The sequence below is a fragment of the Symphalangus syndactylus genome, chromosome 18, assembly GCF_028878055.3.
Source record: "Symphalangus syndactylus isolate Jambi chromosome 18, NHGRI_mSymSyn1-v2.1_pri, whole genome shotgun sequence".
In the NCBI taxonomy this organism is placed as follows: domain Eukaryota; kingdom Metazoa; phylum Chordata; class Mammalia; order Primates; family Hylobatidae; genus Symphalangus; species Symphalangus syndactylus.
Window position 1 is genome coordinate 102,349,845 of NC_072440.2, and position 18,362 is coordinate 102,368,206.

General features: G+C 42.3%; 1 protein-coding gene across 1 annotated transcript in view; it reads right to left on the bottom strand.

Moving 5' to 3' along the window:
* Positions 1 to 17,847, bottom strand: part of GRHL1 (grainyhead like transcription factor 1) — a 51,640-nt gene extending 33,793 nt beyond the window's left edge. Inside the window, exons 1-8 of the mRNA XM_055254341.2 lie at positions 17,660 to 17,847; positions 14,398 to 14,584; positions 10,639 to 10,709; positions 8,066 to 8,456; positions 6,975 to 7,051; positions 5,464 to 5,620; positions 5,160 to 5,271; positions 4,115 to 4,209 (exon numbers count right to left, since the gene is read on the bottom strand). Of these exons, the coding sequence (XP_055110316.1) occupies positions 4,115 to 4,209; positions 5,160 to 5,271; positions 5,464 to 5,620; positions 6,975 to 7,051; positions 8,066 to 8,456; positions 10,639 to 10,709; positions 14,398 to 14,584; positions 17,660 to 17,679 (1,110 nt within the window). The 5' untranslated portion in view covers positions 17,680 to 17,847. The remainder of the gene's footprint in view (positions 1 to 4,114; positions 4,210 to 5,159; positions 5,272 to 5,463; positions 5,621 to 6,974; positions 7,052 to 8,065; positions 8,457 to 10,638; positions 10,710 to 14,397; positions 14,585 to 17,659) is intronic.
* Positions 17,848 to 18,362: the final 515 nt, after the last annotated feature.

Consider the following 18,362-nt stretch of genomic DNA (forward strand, 5'->3'; position numbering starts at 1 on the left):
ATAATGTTGCTCTATTAATAGTAATACCTACATTTTTAGGTAATCTTCCCTGTCAAGAATGTTTTCTATCCATTTGAAGGTCTAGAGTTTAGCTTCCTCAGAAGGCCTGATTTGGATGACCAAGCACCAAGCACGTAATAGCATAGAGTCCTGGGTGCTTTTTACAGGTGCTGGGCAGGCAGCCATGCTCCACTATGGACATAGGTGAGGCACCTTAGCACAGCACCTAGCATATAACAGGCACTCAAAGAAGTTAATTCTCTCTCCCGAACTTCTTTTTCCTCTGTTTATTTTAGATCTTCAGGCTTCGAGAGGCCCTTGCTTCTTATCACTCAGCAAATCTCAATGCTGTTGTAGACTCTTAAGATTTACAACTCAGGCAAGAAATTACACTCTAGGCCAAGATGCGCAGCCCATTCAGTTCAGCCTATTCTAAACTCGCTTGGTTTGGAAAATACTGAAATTGTCGCAGAACAAATAGCCCCAATTTATAAACTGTGTTCCCAAAGTTCATTTTTAAAGTGGGATAAAAACATTTTTCCTAAGAAAACATGATGTCATATTTAAGATCTCAGGCTGTCCCCACAAATGGGGACACTTATGCCACTATCTACCTGGCCTGCGGAACTAGTGCCAGGAGCCTAGATCCAGTCCACGCCTTGTCCACAGCAGGCTCTCGCATATGTGCTGGGCTCAGTTCTGAATTCCTGCAAAGCTGCACCGCTGGCTCCAGAGAAAATGTTGATCCAGCCGAGTTTGTGTATATCTTTCTCCCACCTCGCTGTACGCACCCCTCCCCTCAGCTCCTAGGCCTCTCTTCTGCAGGAGACCAGTGCCCTCATCTTGTCCTGCAAATCCTAAACTTCAGCATCTTACCAGAGCTCCATCTTTTAATGCTTCAAAGGCAATTGCTTCTTCTCTCTGCAAAAATTTCCTCAAGCAGCTAATCTCAGCTGTGCATCAGGAAGAAAACTGATTATTTCACAATGAAATGTGAATGCCTGATGGCCTTTAACCTGTCCAGAGACCTCTGACTCTTAACTACCCAAACAAATCTAATTTTGTGGGAGGACAATAAAAGGAATGAAATACATCTACACAGCAGACAAATCCCACTAAGGGCCTGTTCCTGAGACATTTCTGCTTTTCGAAAAGCAACTTCCTTCTCTTCCACCACTTTGAAAATGAACAAATTTTCACAAGTTCCAAAACTTCCAAAAGTTTCCATGACAATGGCAGACATATGTTTATGGTGATGAACGGAGTGCACACAGGAGCAGTGTAAGATGGGTCCTAGCTTCGTCAGTGTTTTTCCCAAAGTGGAATGTAAGCCAAAGCATTCCAACCCAAAACATCCTCAAACTATCATCATTTCCAAACAGAGAAGCAAAAGCTACAGGTAAGATTCAGATGTTGACACTGGGCCAGATTTTCAGTTTTACTCATCCTGGCATGGCCAAAAGGGTAAATTAGAGATCACTAAAAGGGGAGGGGAGGAAATGCCACATAGCTCCAATAAACCCTTATGTTTTTGAGGGAGAAAGAACTGGAAATCATATTAACAAATACCACAAAAATATGTACAATTATGTGCCAAGTATAAATCTTAAAATTAAAAAAAGAAATCAACAAATGCATCCTAAATGAGAACAAGAAAGTGGGCAAAGAAAGTAGATATTTTCAGAAAATAGTAAAAAAAAAAAAAAAAACAACTCTACAGGATTCTGCGTGTACACTTGTTCGCTCTTGCTGCCTTGAGGCATTAATTACTTTAAGAATAAAAACAGAAAACATCGAGTTGGCCAGGGAAAGCAAAAAACCTCGATACTTAATTAGAACACACGCTTGAAGATGCTGCCTGATATTAGCTTCAAAAGACAGCAGCCTCATTAAGAAATGGCACAACACCCTTCTGGCGGCAGGCAAAGGCTTAAAATCACGTCAGTGCTAGGGGTCTGAAAGGGGAAATGAAATTGAATTTACCCACATTAATTAGCAATGCTATTAAGGCTACTTAAGCCACTCCTCCAACAATATTTCTAATACAAATATGCTGCAGGCCTTCAGAATAAAACAAGCCATTATCCCTACCCGTCATCTTGGCTTTCATTACTCCCACCCCAAAGAGTGACACATCAAACAAACAAAGCGCCCTGCCCATGCGCTGGGCCTTTCGGCCAAGATCTCCAAGCCTCTGACAAGCGCTTATTAATCCTGACAACACCCAATGAAGAAGAGCTGGCCACTCTAACCTCGTGACTCTCCTGGGGGATCAAGGCGAAAGGACTGAGCTAGTGAACTGAGGGACGAACCCAAGGTCATGGATACGTTGGAAAAGGGAACTTGGGACTTACGGGCTCTTTATCACCTCCTCCACAATTTCTCAGTGAGGCCCCAATGGCAAAAGCAAGTAACACTCCAGTTTGCTTTAAGAATAGAAGCATCCTGGGGCACAAGGCCAACACTTTTTATAGGCTGTTCGTAGTAGCCAGTGGACTGAGTCCTATTATGATATTTAATTTCAAAACAACTGTAACAACAATTATATAAAATGGAAAGTTTATCTATTTATTGCTTAGCCAAGCAACAAACTCTGGACTATGCAGCCACCTGACAATTGTATGTGATTGAGGTGGTTGGCAGGAAAACTCTTCTAAAGCCACAATCACCTAAGCTTCCTCACTGCCTGGTGGGCCCAACTGCCTAGAGTCTGCAGTCTGAAAGGCACATGTTTGTCTTGGACATGATGACAACGATAAGAAAGAAAAGCAATTATAATACAAGCAGAACATGGCTCTCAAGACCCAGTCACATGATTTTCGAAAGCATTCTGGGGCAGGATAAAATGAAACCCTAATAGTCAGCACCTAATACAGTGTCTTATTCTAAAAGTTACTAAAATTCTTATTGAATAAATGAAAGAAAAAGTAAAAAAGAGACTGAAAAAGGAGAAGAAGATGAACATCACTTCTTTCTACCAGGTCTCTGAGAGAATGCTATACCTATTATTGTAAGGAAAACTAAAGATCAGTCATCTGTTAACAACTGTCTGAAAAATCACCTATGTTTCTATTGAGTTTTTTTTTCTTTTTTGGGGGGGGACAGGGTCTCACTCTGTCACCCAGGCTGGAGCGCAGTGGCATGATCTCAGCTCACTGTAACCCCCGTCTCCTGGGTTCAAGCGATTCTCCTGCCTCAACCTCCAGTGTAGCTGGGATTAGAGGCGTGTGCCACCACACCTGGCTACTTTTTGTATTTTTAGTAGAGACAGGGTTTTACCATGTTGGCCAGGCTGGTCTCAAACTCCTGGCCTCAAGTGATTCACCCGCCACAGTCTCCCAAAGTGCTGGGATTACAAGTGTGAGCCACCACTTCCGGCCTCTATTCAGTTTCTTGAGCTCCCAATTTTTAAAGTAATCTAAAGAAAGAAAGAAATACAGGAACTCTAATAATTGAGTGAAGAGAAGGATCACACTCACAGGGAAGAAGGCAGGGGAAAGGCAGAAAGGACTTAAGAATATGCTGAATTTTTCTTAAAGGGCACAAAAACTCCCATTAGAGTCACCCAGATAGAGTAAGTCTAGCCAATTAAAGTTACTCCATCTGAACTGGAGGCAATTCTTCAATGGGAAGAGCCCAAGACAGAAGAATCTTAACGAGGAGTCATATTTACAAGGTGATGATATGAAACAGAGTACTACTAATAATCACTTATATTTAAGAGCCTTTCTCAAAGCCACTCCAACAGTTTGATGGACATTGTTTCATTACTCCTTACACCTCCTGGAACAGAGGGAGGAGACAGGTATCATCTCCACTGTGCAAATGAGGAAATGAGGCAAAGCAAATGAGGAGTCAGACTCAAGGCTGAACAGGCAGGAAGTGGCAGAGTGCCACTTAATTTCAATGTTTCACACACTGGACTCCACGCAAAGGATGACAACAAAAATGATCTGTTTTGGATGAGGGGAGAATAGAAAGCAGAGAGGATAGTCTCGTAACACCTGAGAATGAAAACACATAAAACTGGAAAAAAAAAATCAGTTGTCAAATCATTAAATTCCTCCCATTTCTCAAATGGCTGGACATAAGGCGCCCAGACCTCACCACCCACCTTTGCTTCATCGTTGATGTCCCACGTGAAGGAAATGGCATTATACGCAATCTCCTCGATGTTACTGATAGTGTTGAAGCTTTCTTTATAGTCAGCTATAGGAAGCAGTGGAAGAGAAAATGAAAACTCATGAGTTTTAGTTTCAACATGGGATCCCAGCAGTTCAAAATAAGATCTAGTTTTTAACATTATCACCTCTGGACAACTTAAATTAACATTTTGTTTGGTTAGAAGAAGTTCAAAATATGAAGAAAAAGAATTACAGAGTTTTTGTAATAGAGGCAAGGTTAGACATATTTAATTCAATCTCATTATGTCACAATTAGAAAATTTAGGTCTAAAAAGTTTAAATAACAGTCCCAAGGCCACAAAACTACTCTGTAGAACCAAAATTAGAACTGCGTTCTCATTCTCCTGAAAAGGCAACAAGAGCATTACAAAAGGTAAAGAAAAAAAGTAACACTAATATTAAACAGCCATCTGTGATACAGACAATGGTTTTACAAGAAAATTACGTACATGGCAAGAACAGAGGTCTGTGTAACGCTACTTCAGTAAATACAGATTTGCACAGGTTTGCCACTACAGCTCACAGATAGGTTACACAGTTTAGCACATGACTAGAGAAGACTGTTAGGCAACTGCACAGCAGCAGTATCATTTTTTTACTTATTTTCTTTTACTTGTTTTTTTCTCTACCTCCATCATCTCCAAATAATAATCAGAATCTTTTAAAGAAGATATTACCCCTTAAAGCAATTGCAGACTGAACAGTGGGGACATTCTCAGATTAGCCAGCTACATGGCTTCTGGCCCTAGTGTCCTGTGGAAAGCCACCACGTGGGCACATGTCCCATTACTGCATGGGAGGAATGGTGAGAACACTGGTTCCAGGAGGCCGAGGACAGTGTTTGGAACAGATCAGTAGCTGGCATAAAAATTCAAATGCTTTCGGCAGGAAGCTGATCACTGCCAAAAATAATTGGATTTAGAAAACTGGATGGCTGCACCTCTGGGAATAAAAGCGGGCTCTTGAGCTGCTTACCTATGTCAATGCATCTTTGTTTAGCAGTGTGCTGCCGGGAGTGCCAGTACTTCCAATGTCTTAACTGATCTTCTCTGCTTTTGTCTTCAGCAAAAACCACCATGATCACACTCTGTGAAAGAGAATCCATTACAACATAAAGACACTAAAGGGTGAGTATGTTTTGGAAAACGTATTTAGTACTATATTTTACAGTGAAGGCTTAAAGCTGCAATTTCAGGCAGTCATTCAGAGCTGCTTCAGACCTGGAAATGTTAGGCTCTGACTAGCTTTCCTAGAGAACAGGACTAAGAGCAGAACTTACTCGAACTTTGCTGATGGGATGATGGATTCCTTCATTGCTGCTCACCTCCTTTAAGGTGATAGGATAGAACTGGCCTTTGTTCAGGTATGTCATGGTACTGTCTCCCGGCTTCTGTCGAAGTGATTTTGAAGCTTCTAGGGTATATTCAAAGTTGTTCCTAAAGGACAAAAAAAGTCACAGGTCTCTAAATCTACTCTCGTGGAAGCTTGCTATACATCATATTATAAATAGCATTTGCTATCTTTTTCATTTAAAGAAAATCTGGAACAAAAGTACTCAGCAGCTAAAAATTCTCAAGTCTCTCAGATGTGGAAGTACAAATTGCCGATTAAAAATTCTATGATGTTATGGATGTCAGTAATCGGACATCCTGAGTTTGAGGGCTCAAGATTATTAAAGATACTGATAGGTGGAAAGGACTTTGGAAGGAACTTCTCACAAGACATGCTGCCAATCTGATATTTATCCAGCAGAGGTTTCAGACAGGTGGCTGGTGTTCCTCTGACTAAATTCCTTTTGGCCTATATAGCACCTTTTTGTTGTTTCTACTTGTAATTTAAATGTCTTTAATAGGCAGGCACTCCACAATTCTCGACATTACCTATTACCTAACACTACCACTCATATATGCCCCTAAAGTTACTTAAGAACCTTCCCAGGCCACGGCTCAGCAGATTACACCTATTTTTGTAACTAAAGTTTTATTAGCACATAGCCACATCATGTGTTTACATATTACCTACGGCTGCTTTTGCACAACAGCAGACTGGGGTAGTTGCAAAAACATACAGAGGTTGTATGGCCCACAAAGCCTGAAATATTTACTCGCTGACTCTTTACAGAAAAAGTTAGCTGACCCCTATCCTAAACCCTAAAGGTATTTCTGTTTGGGATTCCTGCATCTTGAGGCAGATCTATAAGGGAAGTCTCAATTCCCATAAAATCTTAGACACTTTTAAAACTGTAAAATGTAACACATGTAAAAAACACATAAAACAAAATATGAGTTCCTAATTAACGTGGAAAATATTCATATTCCCAGAGTGAGATACAATTTTGTGAGGTCAAAAGAAAGTTGTCAGCTCAGAAAAAAGTTGACTTAATTTATTTTATCATTAGTGAGGCTGATTTAAAAAAAAAAAGCTTTTGTCACTTGATATTACTCCTAAATTCTCACCTAATTATATATTTTTGGTAACAGAAAGGACCTCAGAGACCTAATTTAATCCCCTCATCTCTCCTATTAGATTCCATTCTACTACCATCACATAAAGAATCCAAAAGAAAGAGAAAGCACCAACACCAAGAATTAAGGAAACTTGAAACATAGTTCAAAGAGTTCAAAATTAAAAGCACTGAAGCAGATGTCCTCTACCCAAGACCGTACCACAGTAAAAGTAGTAAGATAAGGGGAAAGCCTGCTAAAGCCACCTTTGATTTATCAAGTTAACAAGAAAGGAATAAGTTATAAAAGCTGCAAATTAAAAATCAAATTAAAAGACATCTATTACCCAGAAACACTGTCAAAAACATAGTCCTCTGAATTCATGCCAGGCATCCGCAGACTGAGATCCGAGGGGAAGAAAACCTGAAATATCAATGTGATAAGCCACAACTATTTAACTGGTTATCATGGTTACTAAAGACCAAGCTCTGGTACCGCATAAAAGTATGTGGCTTACAGCAACCCACTATCCTTTCCATATTTATTTTTGAATAAAAATTTTGATTCTACAAATATTTAAAAAATTAAAACGGAGAAAAATCCACTTTTATATGCCACTCAAGTAAATTACAACAAGCTGTGTAGGTACTCCCATTAAGTGCTTCTGACTCAGGACCCCCTTTTCTGTCTTTCACACACATCCCAACTCTGTTCAAACACTAGGATCTGCAACCAAAATTTCATGACTTTTAAAAGTCACCCTATCATTATACCAAGTTAAGACACAGCATCAAGGTCACACCACAGCTGAAGAGATGTGGTGCATTTTCTCAGGAAAGGCTAAGATTCTGCCCCTAACTCCATACGCAGAGATGGATGCTCTTTACCCCACCAAGTCACTAAGGATGGTTTCTAACACCTTTAGTGGCTTTTAGCTGAGTGAGGTATTCATCACCATAAAACCCCCAGAACTATTTGGAATTAATTTGTAAACTTCACACAATGCATTTGTGCTCTCCCTGACTATATTACCAACCAAGAAACACCAAGCAAAGGCATAATAACTCATTTTATATGAGCTCCGGGGAGCTTGTTTGGCACTGGGAGAAGTGCTGAAAACAGACTATGAGAGTCTACCTGTGGTCAACAGAAGATTATATATGGGGTTCTCTTTCTCCAGCAAATCCCTTAGCTGAAATCATAATTGTTAACTCAGCTGCTGGTAAGATTAGCCTTGCACTCTTGATAATAACTTCTGGTTGTATAGGTTTAGTTTACAAATTATACCCATGGGCCTTTTCTCTTAAAAAAAAAAATCTTTTATTCCTAATCCATTCATTTCAGGCTGAGTTTCACGCTTACATAACAAGGAAAAGGTGGAACCCAATACTTATACAAACACACAGGCGTCTTAGGAAGATGTTTTTATTTCCTTACCTCCTGAACGCCTTCCTTGAAGGTCTCTGAGAAGGTCGAGTCTGGAGTTCGCCTTTGAGCATTTGGGGCTTGAGCACCAGAGCTGAACTGGTCAGTACTGAGGTTCCGATCGAAAACCACCACCCTCTCAGTGGGCTCAGGATGATACACTGCTGGGGGGATTCCCACAGCGAAGCCATGTGGCTGGGTTTCTGTCTTGATGGAGTGGGTAGGCATTGTTGCTATGGAGACAGTGACTGTCGTATCTGGAGCTGTCAGATGGCCTCTCTTATCAATGCCCAGCTGGTTGCCATGGGGAAGGACAATGTTAAACGGCACATTTTTCAGTACTTGCACTCTGTTTTCTCCAGCAGAGATGAGGGGCTGCTCTGTCACAATTGGTATGCTGTTTCTTTAAGAAAAGAAAACTGCTTTCAAACGCAATGCTGATGTAGTTCTTTGACAATTTTTATTTTCCTAATGGCATTGGGCTGTTGGGTCCTGTGCAATAACAATACACTTGACAGAATAAACAGAAAACATCAAAACTACCCATTACTAGATAAAGGGAAAAAGGCTTTATGGTTATTGGTCAAATAAAATCCAAACATACTAAGTAAAATTTCATTTGAAATACTAAGGACTCAGAGCTCTCTTCTAACAAGCTGTACTTTCCATAATCCCAAAAACAATTACTATGTTTTACTAGAAACCTGAAGCTATGTGATCTGATCAACTGGGGTTACAGCATAGATGCCAGGGTCAAACTGCCTGGGTTCAAGTTCTGTGTCACCTGAGCAAGTTACTTCATCTCTTAGTAACTGAATCCTCATCTGTAAAATGGGGACAATAATGGCATCCATTCTCATCAGGTTGAGATGAGATGATACACTAAAAGGTGTATAATAATGCCTGACACACAGTCTTCAAGAAGTATGAGCTATTATTACTTGGTCACCACTTTTCCTATCACCTATGCTATTTGGCTTTCTCCTTTTTTTTTTTTTATTTTTTTGAGACAGAGTCTTGCCCTTATGGCCCAGGTTGGTGTGCAATGGCGTGATCTGGGCTCACTGCAACCTCTGCCTCCCGGGTTCAAGCGATTCTCCCGCCTCAGCCTCCCGAGTAGCTGGGATTACAGGCACGTGCCACCACACTCGGCTAATTTTTGTATTTTTAGTAGAGACTGGGTTTTACTATGTTGGCCAGGCTGGTCTCGAACTCCTGACCTCAGGTGATCCACCCGCCTCAGCCTCCCAAAGTGCTGGGATTACAGGCGTGAGCCACTGCACCAGGCCTGGCTTTCTCTTTCACCCAAGAAAACCTATTGTTACATTATATCAGTAGACACATCTGCTTTTTATAAAATTAAATTTTGGTTTGATAAATAATTTGAGCAATACAAGATGATTTCCAGTGGGTAAAATGAATGAATTTTCAAAGCCCCCAGAAATCATATAGGCTGAAGCTTTAAGAAACAGACAAATTGAGAATTCTGTACATTTCAAGATCAATAAAACTGTTTGAACCCTGAACCATAAATTCACTCCCAGGAATTTATCCTAAAATGGAAAAAGTCTAGAAAGTTGTTCCTTGAGGCTTCATAATAGTGAAAACTAGATATAGCAGCAATTATAAGGATATTTACAGTTTGCTTCAGAATGTTCCAGCAAAAATAAATAAAATAAAAACATGAATTAATCTCAAAGTTGAAGAAGAGGGAAGAACAGATCAAACAAGAAGTGTGTTGATAACTGTTGAGGCTGGTCATGGATACATGTGGGCTTGTACTGTTTCTCTATTTTTATTATGCTTGAAAATGCCCATAATGAAAAGTAAAAATAAAAGCCACAAATCCTCTTCCAAAGGATAATTATGAAGATTAAAACACAGAGAAAATGTTTATGAAACAAACTAAGTAGAAGAAAGTATACTACCAAATCCTATCTGTGAACACAACTACGGCTACATAAAATTTGCATACACATCAAAACAATGAATAAAGCAATCATCAGGATAATGGGATACTGGGTGATGATCATTCTTCCTTTAAATACGTTTTATTCCTTGATTGATAATAAAACACAAGAAAATTTAAAAGGTGCCTTTTTAAAGTTTTTCATGGCTAGCCAAACGTTAATTAAATTTTCTGAAAGTTTTAATCTAAAATATTTCACAAATAATTTCGACAGGAATTTGAATACAATTTAACTTGCTTCATTCAATTTTACTCAGGCAGTTGTTCAAGAGTCATTGGTGCTTAATTTTTTTAACGGACTACTGCCACATCCTTCTAAAGAAAACCTCAAAAACAAATAAGCAAATACTGAAGTTATTACTAAAACTATCCCTTTGGAGGAGGAGAAAGTTAGTGCTTTCATCCTAGAAAAGGCAACTACTACACCCAAAGAAAAAAGGAACTTTTCAGAGCAACAGAGGCAAATCAGTGATGAAATCTGAATTTAGATAGTAAGAGTCCAACTTACCTATCTCTTTCACTAGTGGTTGTTCATTTAAACAAACTCCCATTTTGCTGTTACAGAAACGTGGCATTTCCCCCTGCACTCTTTATGCTGTTATGCACTGAATGTTACCTTTTGCTGTGATCTGGCTCGGAGTGCTCCACCTCTGGCTTTGCTGTTGATGACCTTCTCTCTCTTGGAACCTGATATTAGCACACATGAAAAGAATTTAGCTCTTATCCAGTGAAGTACAGTTTACCCAAAGAGACAGCCTTTTATTTTTCAGTAAATTCAATCATTCATTTATCTACTGGTTGCTTAGCAAACACCAGGCTATGGGGACACACAAAAAATAATATCTGCCCTCAATGAGCTTAAAATCTAGTCACCCATCTGGTTGATACGTAAAAAGCAGCTGTTATTGAGATGCCAAATAAACTCAGGGCATGATAAATTTATTTTGTCATGGAGTTTGGGTCTCATCTCTTAAAAAAAAATATCTCCGCTGGCCAAAGCTGGTGGCTCATGTCTGTAATCCCAGCCCCTTCGGGAGGCCGAGGTGGGAGGATTGTTTGAGCCCAGGAGTTCGAGACCAGCCTGGGCAATATAGTGAAACTCATTTCTACAAAAAAATTTTAAAAATTAGCCAGGCGTGGTAGCATGTGCCTGTAGTCTCAGCTACACAAGAAAGACTGCGGTGAGAAGATCGCTTCAGCCCGGAGGCAGAGGTTACAGTGAGCAGAGATTGCGCCACTGCACTCCGGCCTGGGCGACAGAGCAAGACCCTTCCTGACTCAAAAAAAAAGAAAAAAAGAAATACCTCTGCCCTGGTTTTACTCGTTTATCTACACAACATTAGAGAAGAAGCTACTGAAAACACAACGGAGCTCTTCCAACTTTCTCAGTGTGCTTTCCTACCACCCTCCATTCAGATCAAATGCAAAGGCAGAAGGAACAGCCATGTTAACCATTCATTTCTTCTAAGATCCAAATGAGGGCTTCATATGATCACTGTCTTTGGACACACTGGGATTCATACGTCCATCACCCAAAGGACAAGTCTAACTCAGTGTTCTATTCCTTTTTTGGTTCTTTTCTTTGCAAGGGAAGTGAAAAGTAGGCAAACGTTAGTAAGTGTCCTGTAGAAACAACTCAACTGAGATTTAACCCCACTGCACACTCCAAAATGGCTAAGGTGCTTAAAAATGGCTTTCAGAGTGAAAACTCTATTCCTGCATCCTTGTTTTCACCATTAAAGACAAAACACTGCTGGCCAGGCGCAGTGGCTCACACCTGTAATCCCAGCACTTTGGGAGGCCGAGCGGGTGGATCATGAGGTCAAGAGATCGAGACCAACCTGGCCAACATGGTGAAACCCCATCTCTACTAAAAACACAAAAAATTAGCCGGGCGTGGTGGCGCACGCCTGTAGTCCCAGCTACTCGGGAGGCTGAGGCAGGAGAATTGCTTGAACCCAGGAGGCAGAGGTTGCAGTGACTTGAGACTGCGCCACTGTACTCCAGCCTGGGCGACAGAGCGAGACTCTGTATCAAAAAAAAAAAAAATACTGCTTCATGTATTAACAATATGCTTTTTAAGCTTTATCAAAATTATTATGTAATAATGACTGATGCTTATACAGCCAACAACCTGAAACAAATAATTCAGTTTATCTGAAAAAGAAAATAGGCCAGGCACAGTGGCTCATGTCCGTAATCCTAATACTTTGGGAGGCTAAGGCAGGAAGACTACCTGAGGCCAGGAATTTGAGACCAGCCTGGGCAACATAGTGAGACTCCATCTCTACAAAAAATTTTAAAATTAGCCAGGCATGACCTGTAATCCTAGTTACTCAGGAAGCTGAGGCAGGAGAATCAGTCACCCCCAGGAGGTTGAGGTTGTAGTGAGCTATGATTGCACCACCACACTCCAGCGTGGGCAAGAGGGAGACTCTGCTTCTATTAAAAAAAAAAAAAAAAAAAAAGAAGAAGAAGAAGAAGAAGAAAATAAATTTACACCTATCACAAGAAGTCTGACAAATAAGTACCACTAAAATTGTCACCCTTCATGGACAGACATGAGGATTTATATGCTTATGAGACACAGGAGTAGTATACCTAGTGTTATTACATGGCTCTTTCTGGCACGAAACTTGTACCAACAAGTTTCTCCCATTCTCAAAAGTTTCAGTTAAAAATATGTAACTTCATAATTAATGTTTTAGGAACTGAATTTATAGTAAGTCAATAAAACAAGCTGTAAGAACAGATATATAATAATTTCCACTTCAAAGGAACTCTTCATGGCTATGTTTCCCTGGTAAGGGTTTCTTCTAGCATCATTAGTTATTACACAAGTTTCTGCTCATATTCAGAGACAAAAGAGCTTACCTCAATCCCTCAGCCCCAACTTAGTTAGACACATGGCTTCATACTAGGAAATAATCACCCTATTTTTTTTTTTTTTTTTTTGAGATAGGGTCTGTCTCTGTCACCCAGGCTGGAGTGTAGTGGTATGGCATGATCTCAGCTCACTGCAGCCTCCAACTCCCAGGCTTAAGTGATCCTCCCACCTCAGCCTCCTAAGTAGCTGAGACTATAGGCATGTGTACTAACTGGCTAATTTCTGTATTTATTTATTTATTTATTTTTGGTAGAGACGGGGTCTCATCATGTTGCTCAGGCTAATCACCCTAATTTTAATAATAAAACTATCTCCTAGGCTTCTTTCACCTCTGTATTTCTTATATTAAGGAAAGAATACAGTGCCAGAATGTAGCCAATGGCTAGCAACTGGCGATTGTGGGTAAAGGTATTCAGGAATTAACTATCCTCTTATTTTAAGTTTTATGTAGGTTTGAAAGTTTTTAAAACAAAAAGCAAAAATAAACTGTAAAAAATATACACTATATTCATGAGAAGACACTGTCATTGAGAAGCTTCTGGTAATCCCAAACAGATCCTGTTTTTATACAGGTACTGATGACAACACAATGATTACACAAGTTAGTCACAGAGAGTGACAATGAGATAAAGGCCCCGTGGCAAAGCTGTGCTTCAACTCAGTCTGCTGTTTTAAGTAGCACCCTGAAGACGTAGCCACCCCCAAATGTGTGTTCCTGGTCAGAAGGAATAATGGAGAGGTGAATCCAGAAGGAGAGCGGTATGCACGCTGCATTAGAAAGACAGTGGCCTCAGCCATGGACCAGACTAGGGCCCCAGATGCGCACATCCTAGTTGTGACCTCTGAGTGAGGAGTCGCACACAGGCTGGTAACATGTCTAGCATAATAGTGGCAGCTGGTGTTATCAGGACAATGATGATGAGACAAATCAGTAGTGTCATTTCCAGATAATGAAAACCATGTAAAATTCCATGCAGAGTATAGATTATATTTAATTAAGATGACTCCAAATCTCTAGAAACAGGCAACAAAACATATCCTGATCTTGGAACTGGACAGTCCTAGACTAGAGAATATGATTTCAAAGGCTCTGTAGTATCATTTAGGGAAAGGAAATCATCCTGACTACACAGGAATAAAGGTGAAAGGTAAATGAGCCCTGCCCACTTTCCATGGCACTAAGAACCACCTTCAGTGAGATGCTCAAACCCAAGAAGGCACATCTAGCATCTTCTTTTATGGTAGCTTCACCTTCTGGATAGAGCCACAGCAGCTGACTGCTTTGCATGTTTTAAAAACAACCCTTTGATTCTACAATCACAGATTTTTAGCTTTGAACCACAGTAAGTCAAAGTACTCATTAAACTATTTATAGTCACTACAGAAGCAACTTGCATGGCATTCTACCAGCAAATGACTGCTTTATATGCTGCTGAATCAAGTGCATTGGAGACTGCTGTTAAGGGTTTTAAAGGCAGGCAGACCCACCTTGTAGTAGTCATAGAGCAGGCCCAGTGCAGCGGCGCTGTCTTCGTCTCCATTGATGCTCATCATCGCTTTGGTCGCTGCAGTGAGAGGGTTTTCCAGGAAGGATTTCCAGGCCTCATCCTCACTAGTGTAGGACCGCCGCTGTGGATAAAGTGCTTCATTCTGAAGAACCAACACTGGCCGTTTGCTTCAGAGAAATTAAAAACAAAAAACACATACTTTTCTACTTCAAGGCATCATAAGCTACCAATTCCTTGACATTCCTATAAAATAGCCTATTGTTTCATCAATGACCCTAGGGAGTCAAATTAAGACAAGACCAGAAGACAAACCACGTAAGTGCAGACCAATGGGTCCCACAGTAAGACATAAAGTATCTAGGCAGCCAGAGAACTGGCAGTTCACCTACACGTGGAACCCAGGGTATACTATTTAGCAAAAAAGCAAAACAAAACCATCCCCGAGAAAATGCCAGGCTATTCAAATACTTTCCATAAACAAACACGAGGACACAGTAAGGAAAAGAGAATATTTGTTCTCTTCCAACAAACAATCAGGACTGTCCCCTCTTGAGAAGAGCATGTGCCATTCATTACACTGCTATATGTTATTCCCTCTTTCTACTGTGGCTGCCATGCCTTAAAAATTCCTACCTGAACACAGTGGGGAGGGGAGAAGCAGCAGAAAGAAAAAGCGATACTTCACGCAATCCTCCGGGGTATATGAGAAAGCCAGAATATTCTACTGATTACCAGCAGATTGAGCATGGAATGTGGCCAAAGGGGACTGTAAATCAATAAAGAGGCATAATTTTCTGGTATGGGAGTTAACTGTTTATCTTAGAGATAAACACTTAAGAATATCCAACAATAAACGAAGCCACTGAACAAAAAGATTTAAAAAAAAAAATAGGTGGGAAAATCTGGCTTTTAAAAAATCTTTACTAGTTTTCCACACTGCACAAGAACTGTTTCATTTTAACACTGTAGTTTGGTGGGAAAAATCCAAAAAAATCAATGGCGATCTTAGTGAAACCTTATAGAAGATTTAATTTTAAAGATTAAAGCAAACATTACTAATTCCAAAAACTTGAAATGTAAACAGTCTCAACAACTGTTTGGTTGGTACTATTTAATAAGTCAATAAAGAGAAAAAAATGGAACACTGACTCTAGCAAAACAAAGCAGTTTATTTTCAAGGAGAAAAATAAATTTTAAATGTTTGGAACTCCTCTGAATTATTACAATTCTAACAAGCAAATTAAAGGACTGGCTCTCATTGCAACACACAAATGAAATATGTAAATGGCCTAAAGGTGACCTACCTATTTTAAAAGTGAATGTAGAAAGACTGATTATCTTTTCGAGTAATCAACAAAGGTTAGGGTTTGGGAGTCACCCAGGGCCTTTAAGAACAGATACAGATTTAGAAAAAGGAGAACATCTTCAAAAAAGGGGGAAAAAATCCAACAAGGTATCCTCAGTCAAAATGAAGTGCTATTTGAAAGCCAATGTTTTTACTCAAGTTTTGGCATAAATGTTACATTTGGTAAGAAAGTCTTGAGGTGGTATACTATTTTAACACAAAACAAACATGAAAGGCTGTTCAAAGCGAGCAGATCATTTGTCTAAAAATGGAGAAGATTGCTTTACACAAATCTCAACTTTGAAGAAAATAAAGAAATATACAAAGTGGCATTCCCTGAGCCATCAGGACCAGAGTACAACAGCTACTGAATGGCTGGTGCCATGGACTGATTTACTGGTGTACTGCTAAGCTATAATAGCGTAATAGCTACTTCCGAAGACTATGACAGCACTTGGCTGTTCAATTCCCTTAATGCTAGTTTTCAACTTCCCTTCTTCTCCCACCCACATCCCAAATTTGTACAAGCAATAGAAAATAGAGAAATGGCTTTATGTTTGGAATCACCCTGAAGGTGTTTCATATTTCCAAAGCCTGCCTAAGGCCAAAATGTTAGCTTTGGAAATTTTGCCTTATCTAAACTATACATCAAGAAATAAACACAAAACCAGTTGCCTTTCTTAGTCTACTTCCTCATGACAGTCAGGAAGTAGGCTTCAGTCGCTGAAGGCTCATCATCACTTTCAGGTGAGCCTTAAACTCTGCGTCGGCGATCTCTCAGACTTCAGAAATATGTTTCAGGCAATAATTTAACTGCATATTCTACAACACAAGAGTAATTCATTTAAGATGCTCCATACAAAACATCTATCTCATCCAGAAAAAGAACACACTGACAAAAACCGATCCTTCACAAATAACTAAGAAACTGGGAGGGGTACCTATCTGCCTTAAACTTACTGATCTGAAATATACTGACTGGCCTGGTGCGATTTCCCTTTTTTTTTTTTAGTAAGTTTTTAAAAATTTTAGAACAATTTTATATTTTCAGAAAAGCTGCAAAGAAAATACAGAAATCTCCCCCGCCCAGTTAATCAATCCCCCATGCCTTATTACATTACCACCTTACATTTGTCGAAATACGCTTTTAAATCACAAACTCTAAAAAGCATATTAGCTTGTACAGTACTTTCTCGTTTAACACCCGGATTTCAAAGTTTCATCCTCTTGATTCTCTCGAGCACTAAAAACACGGTAATCTGTAATTACCATCAATGATGCAAGTGGCAAAATAACTCCTTACAGCCGTTTTCCCACTTATACCGCCAGCGAGTGAAAAGAAAACGCCCGGACATCGGGGCACTTCAACATTTCCCTACATTTCTGTTTTGGAAGTTCCAGCAGGTCGCCGAGTGACGAGCCTGAGACCACAGATTACCTGGAGAAGTCCACCTGTCCTGACGCGGCGCGAGCCCTACCGGGCTCCCGAGGCCGACTGGGCAGGAAAGGGGGACGGGGAGGCCCGGGGGCGTTGGCTGTGCCCCGACCTCGCGCCGCACCCGATCGCGCCGGGGACCCGGACCCCAAGGTGCGCGCCCGAGGGGACCCAACCTCTCCGGGGAGAAGGGGAGGAGGGTGGCCCCTCCGGTGTCGAGTTTCCCCGAGGACAGGGTCTCTCCTGCCGAGGCTCCGACCGAACAAAGAGCCGGGCAGGGCTAAGGGGCAGAGGCCGTGGCGGCGTGGAGTGGACAGCGGCGTGGAGTGGACAGCGGCCCCCGGCCCGCGCCCCGCGCCCGCCCGCCCGCGCGGCCTCGGGTCTGCGCCCGGCTCTCTCGCTGCAGGTGCGGCCCCTCAGCACGGCCCCCCCGCGGCGGCCGGACTCCTGCGCCTCACTCACTTGTCGTACTCCTGTGTCATCGCGCCCGCTCGCCGCTGCCGGGCCGCAGAACTGGACTTTCGGGTTGGGACAGTACACCCGATCCGGGGGGAGGAGGCGGCGGCGGCTGCGGGTCCGGAGCGGCGGCCCCGACGGGTTGGGTTCGCTTTTCTCGCTCTGAGCCGGCTCCGCGCGGGCTGCGCGCACTGGGCGCCGGGCTCGGCCACTCATTGGCTGGCGATGCGCCGGCTGGGGGCGGGGCCTTGGGGGCTGGGAGGCCGGTCACGCCTCCTGATTGGTCGGCGGGAGGGGCGCCGGGGCGGGGCTGACGGGGTCGAGCGGCGCGGGGCGGGGGGCGGGAGCCGCGCGTTCCGCGAGGTTGCGCCTGGGACTGCGCGCCCGGCTCGCGGCCGTACGCGCCTGCCCTGACTGGAGAGGGAGCGCTGCGGCTGCGGCGCGCACCCGCCAACCTCCGCGCGCACCGAGAGCGCCCCCGCTCGAGCCCCGCCGCCGCCTCCGCCACCCCCGGCCATCCCCTCCGCGACAAGCCCCGGCCGTGGAGCCGCCTCCTTCTTCGCTCACTCAGGCCTCCGCGCCCCGTGCCCACATTGCCCGCCGTTCCGGCCCCAGCGCCCCGCGCTTCCACTGCGCTCGCCCAGCGGGGGCGCCTCTGCCGGTCCCCGCGCACCCCGGTCGCGCGTCTCACCTCTCGGTTCTCGCAGGC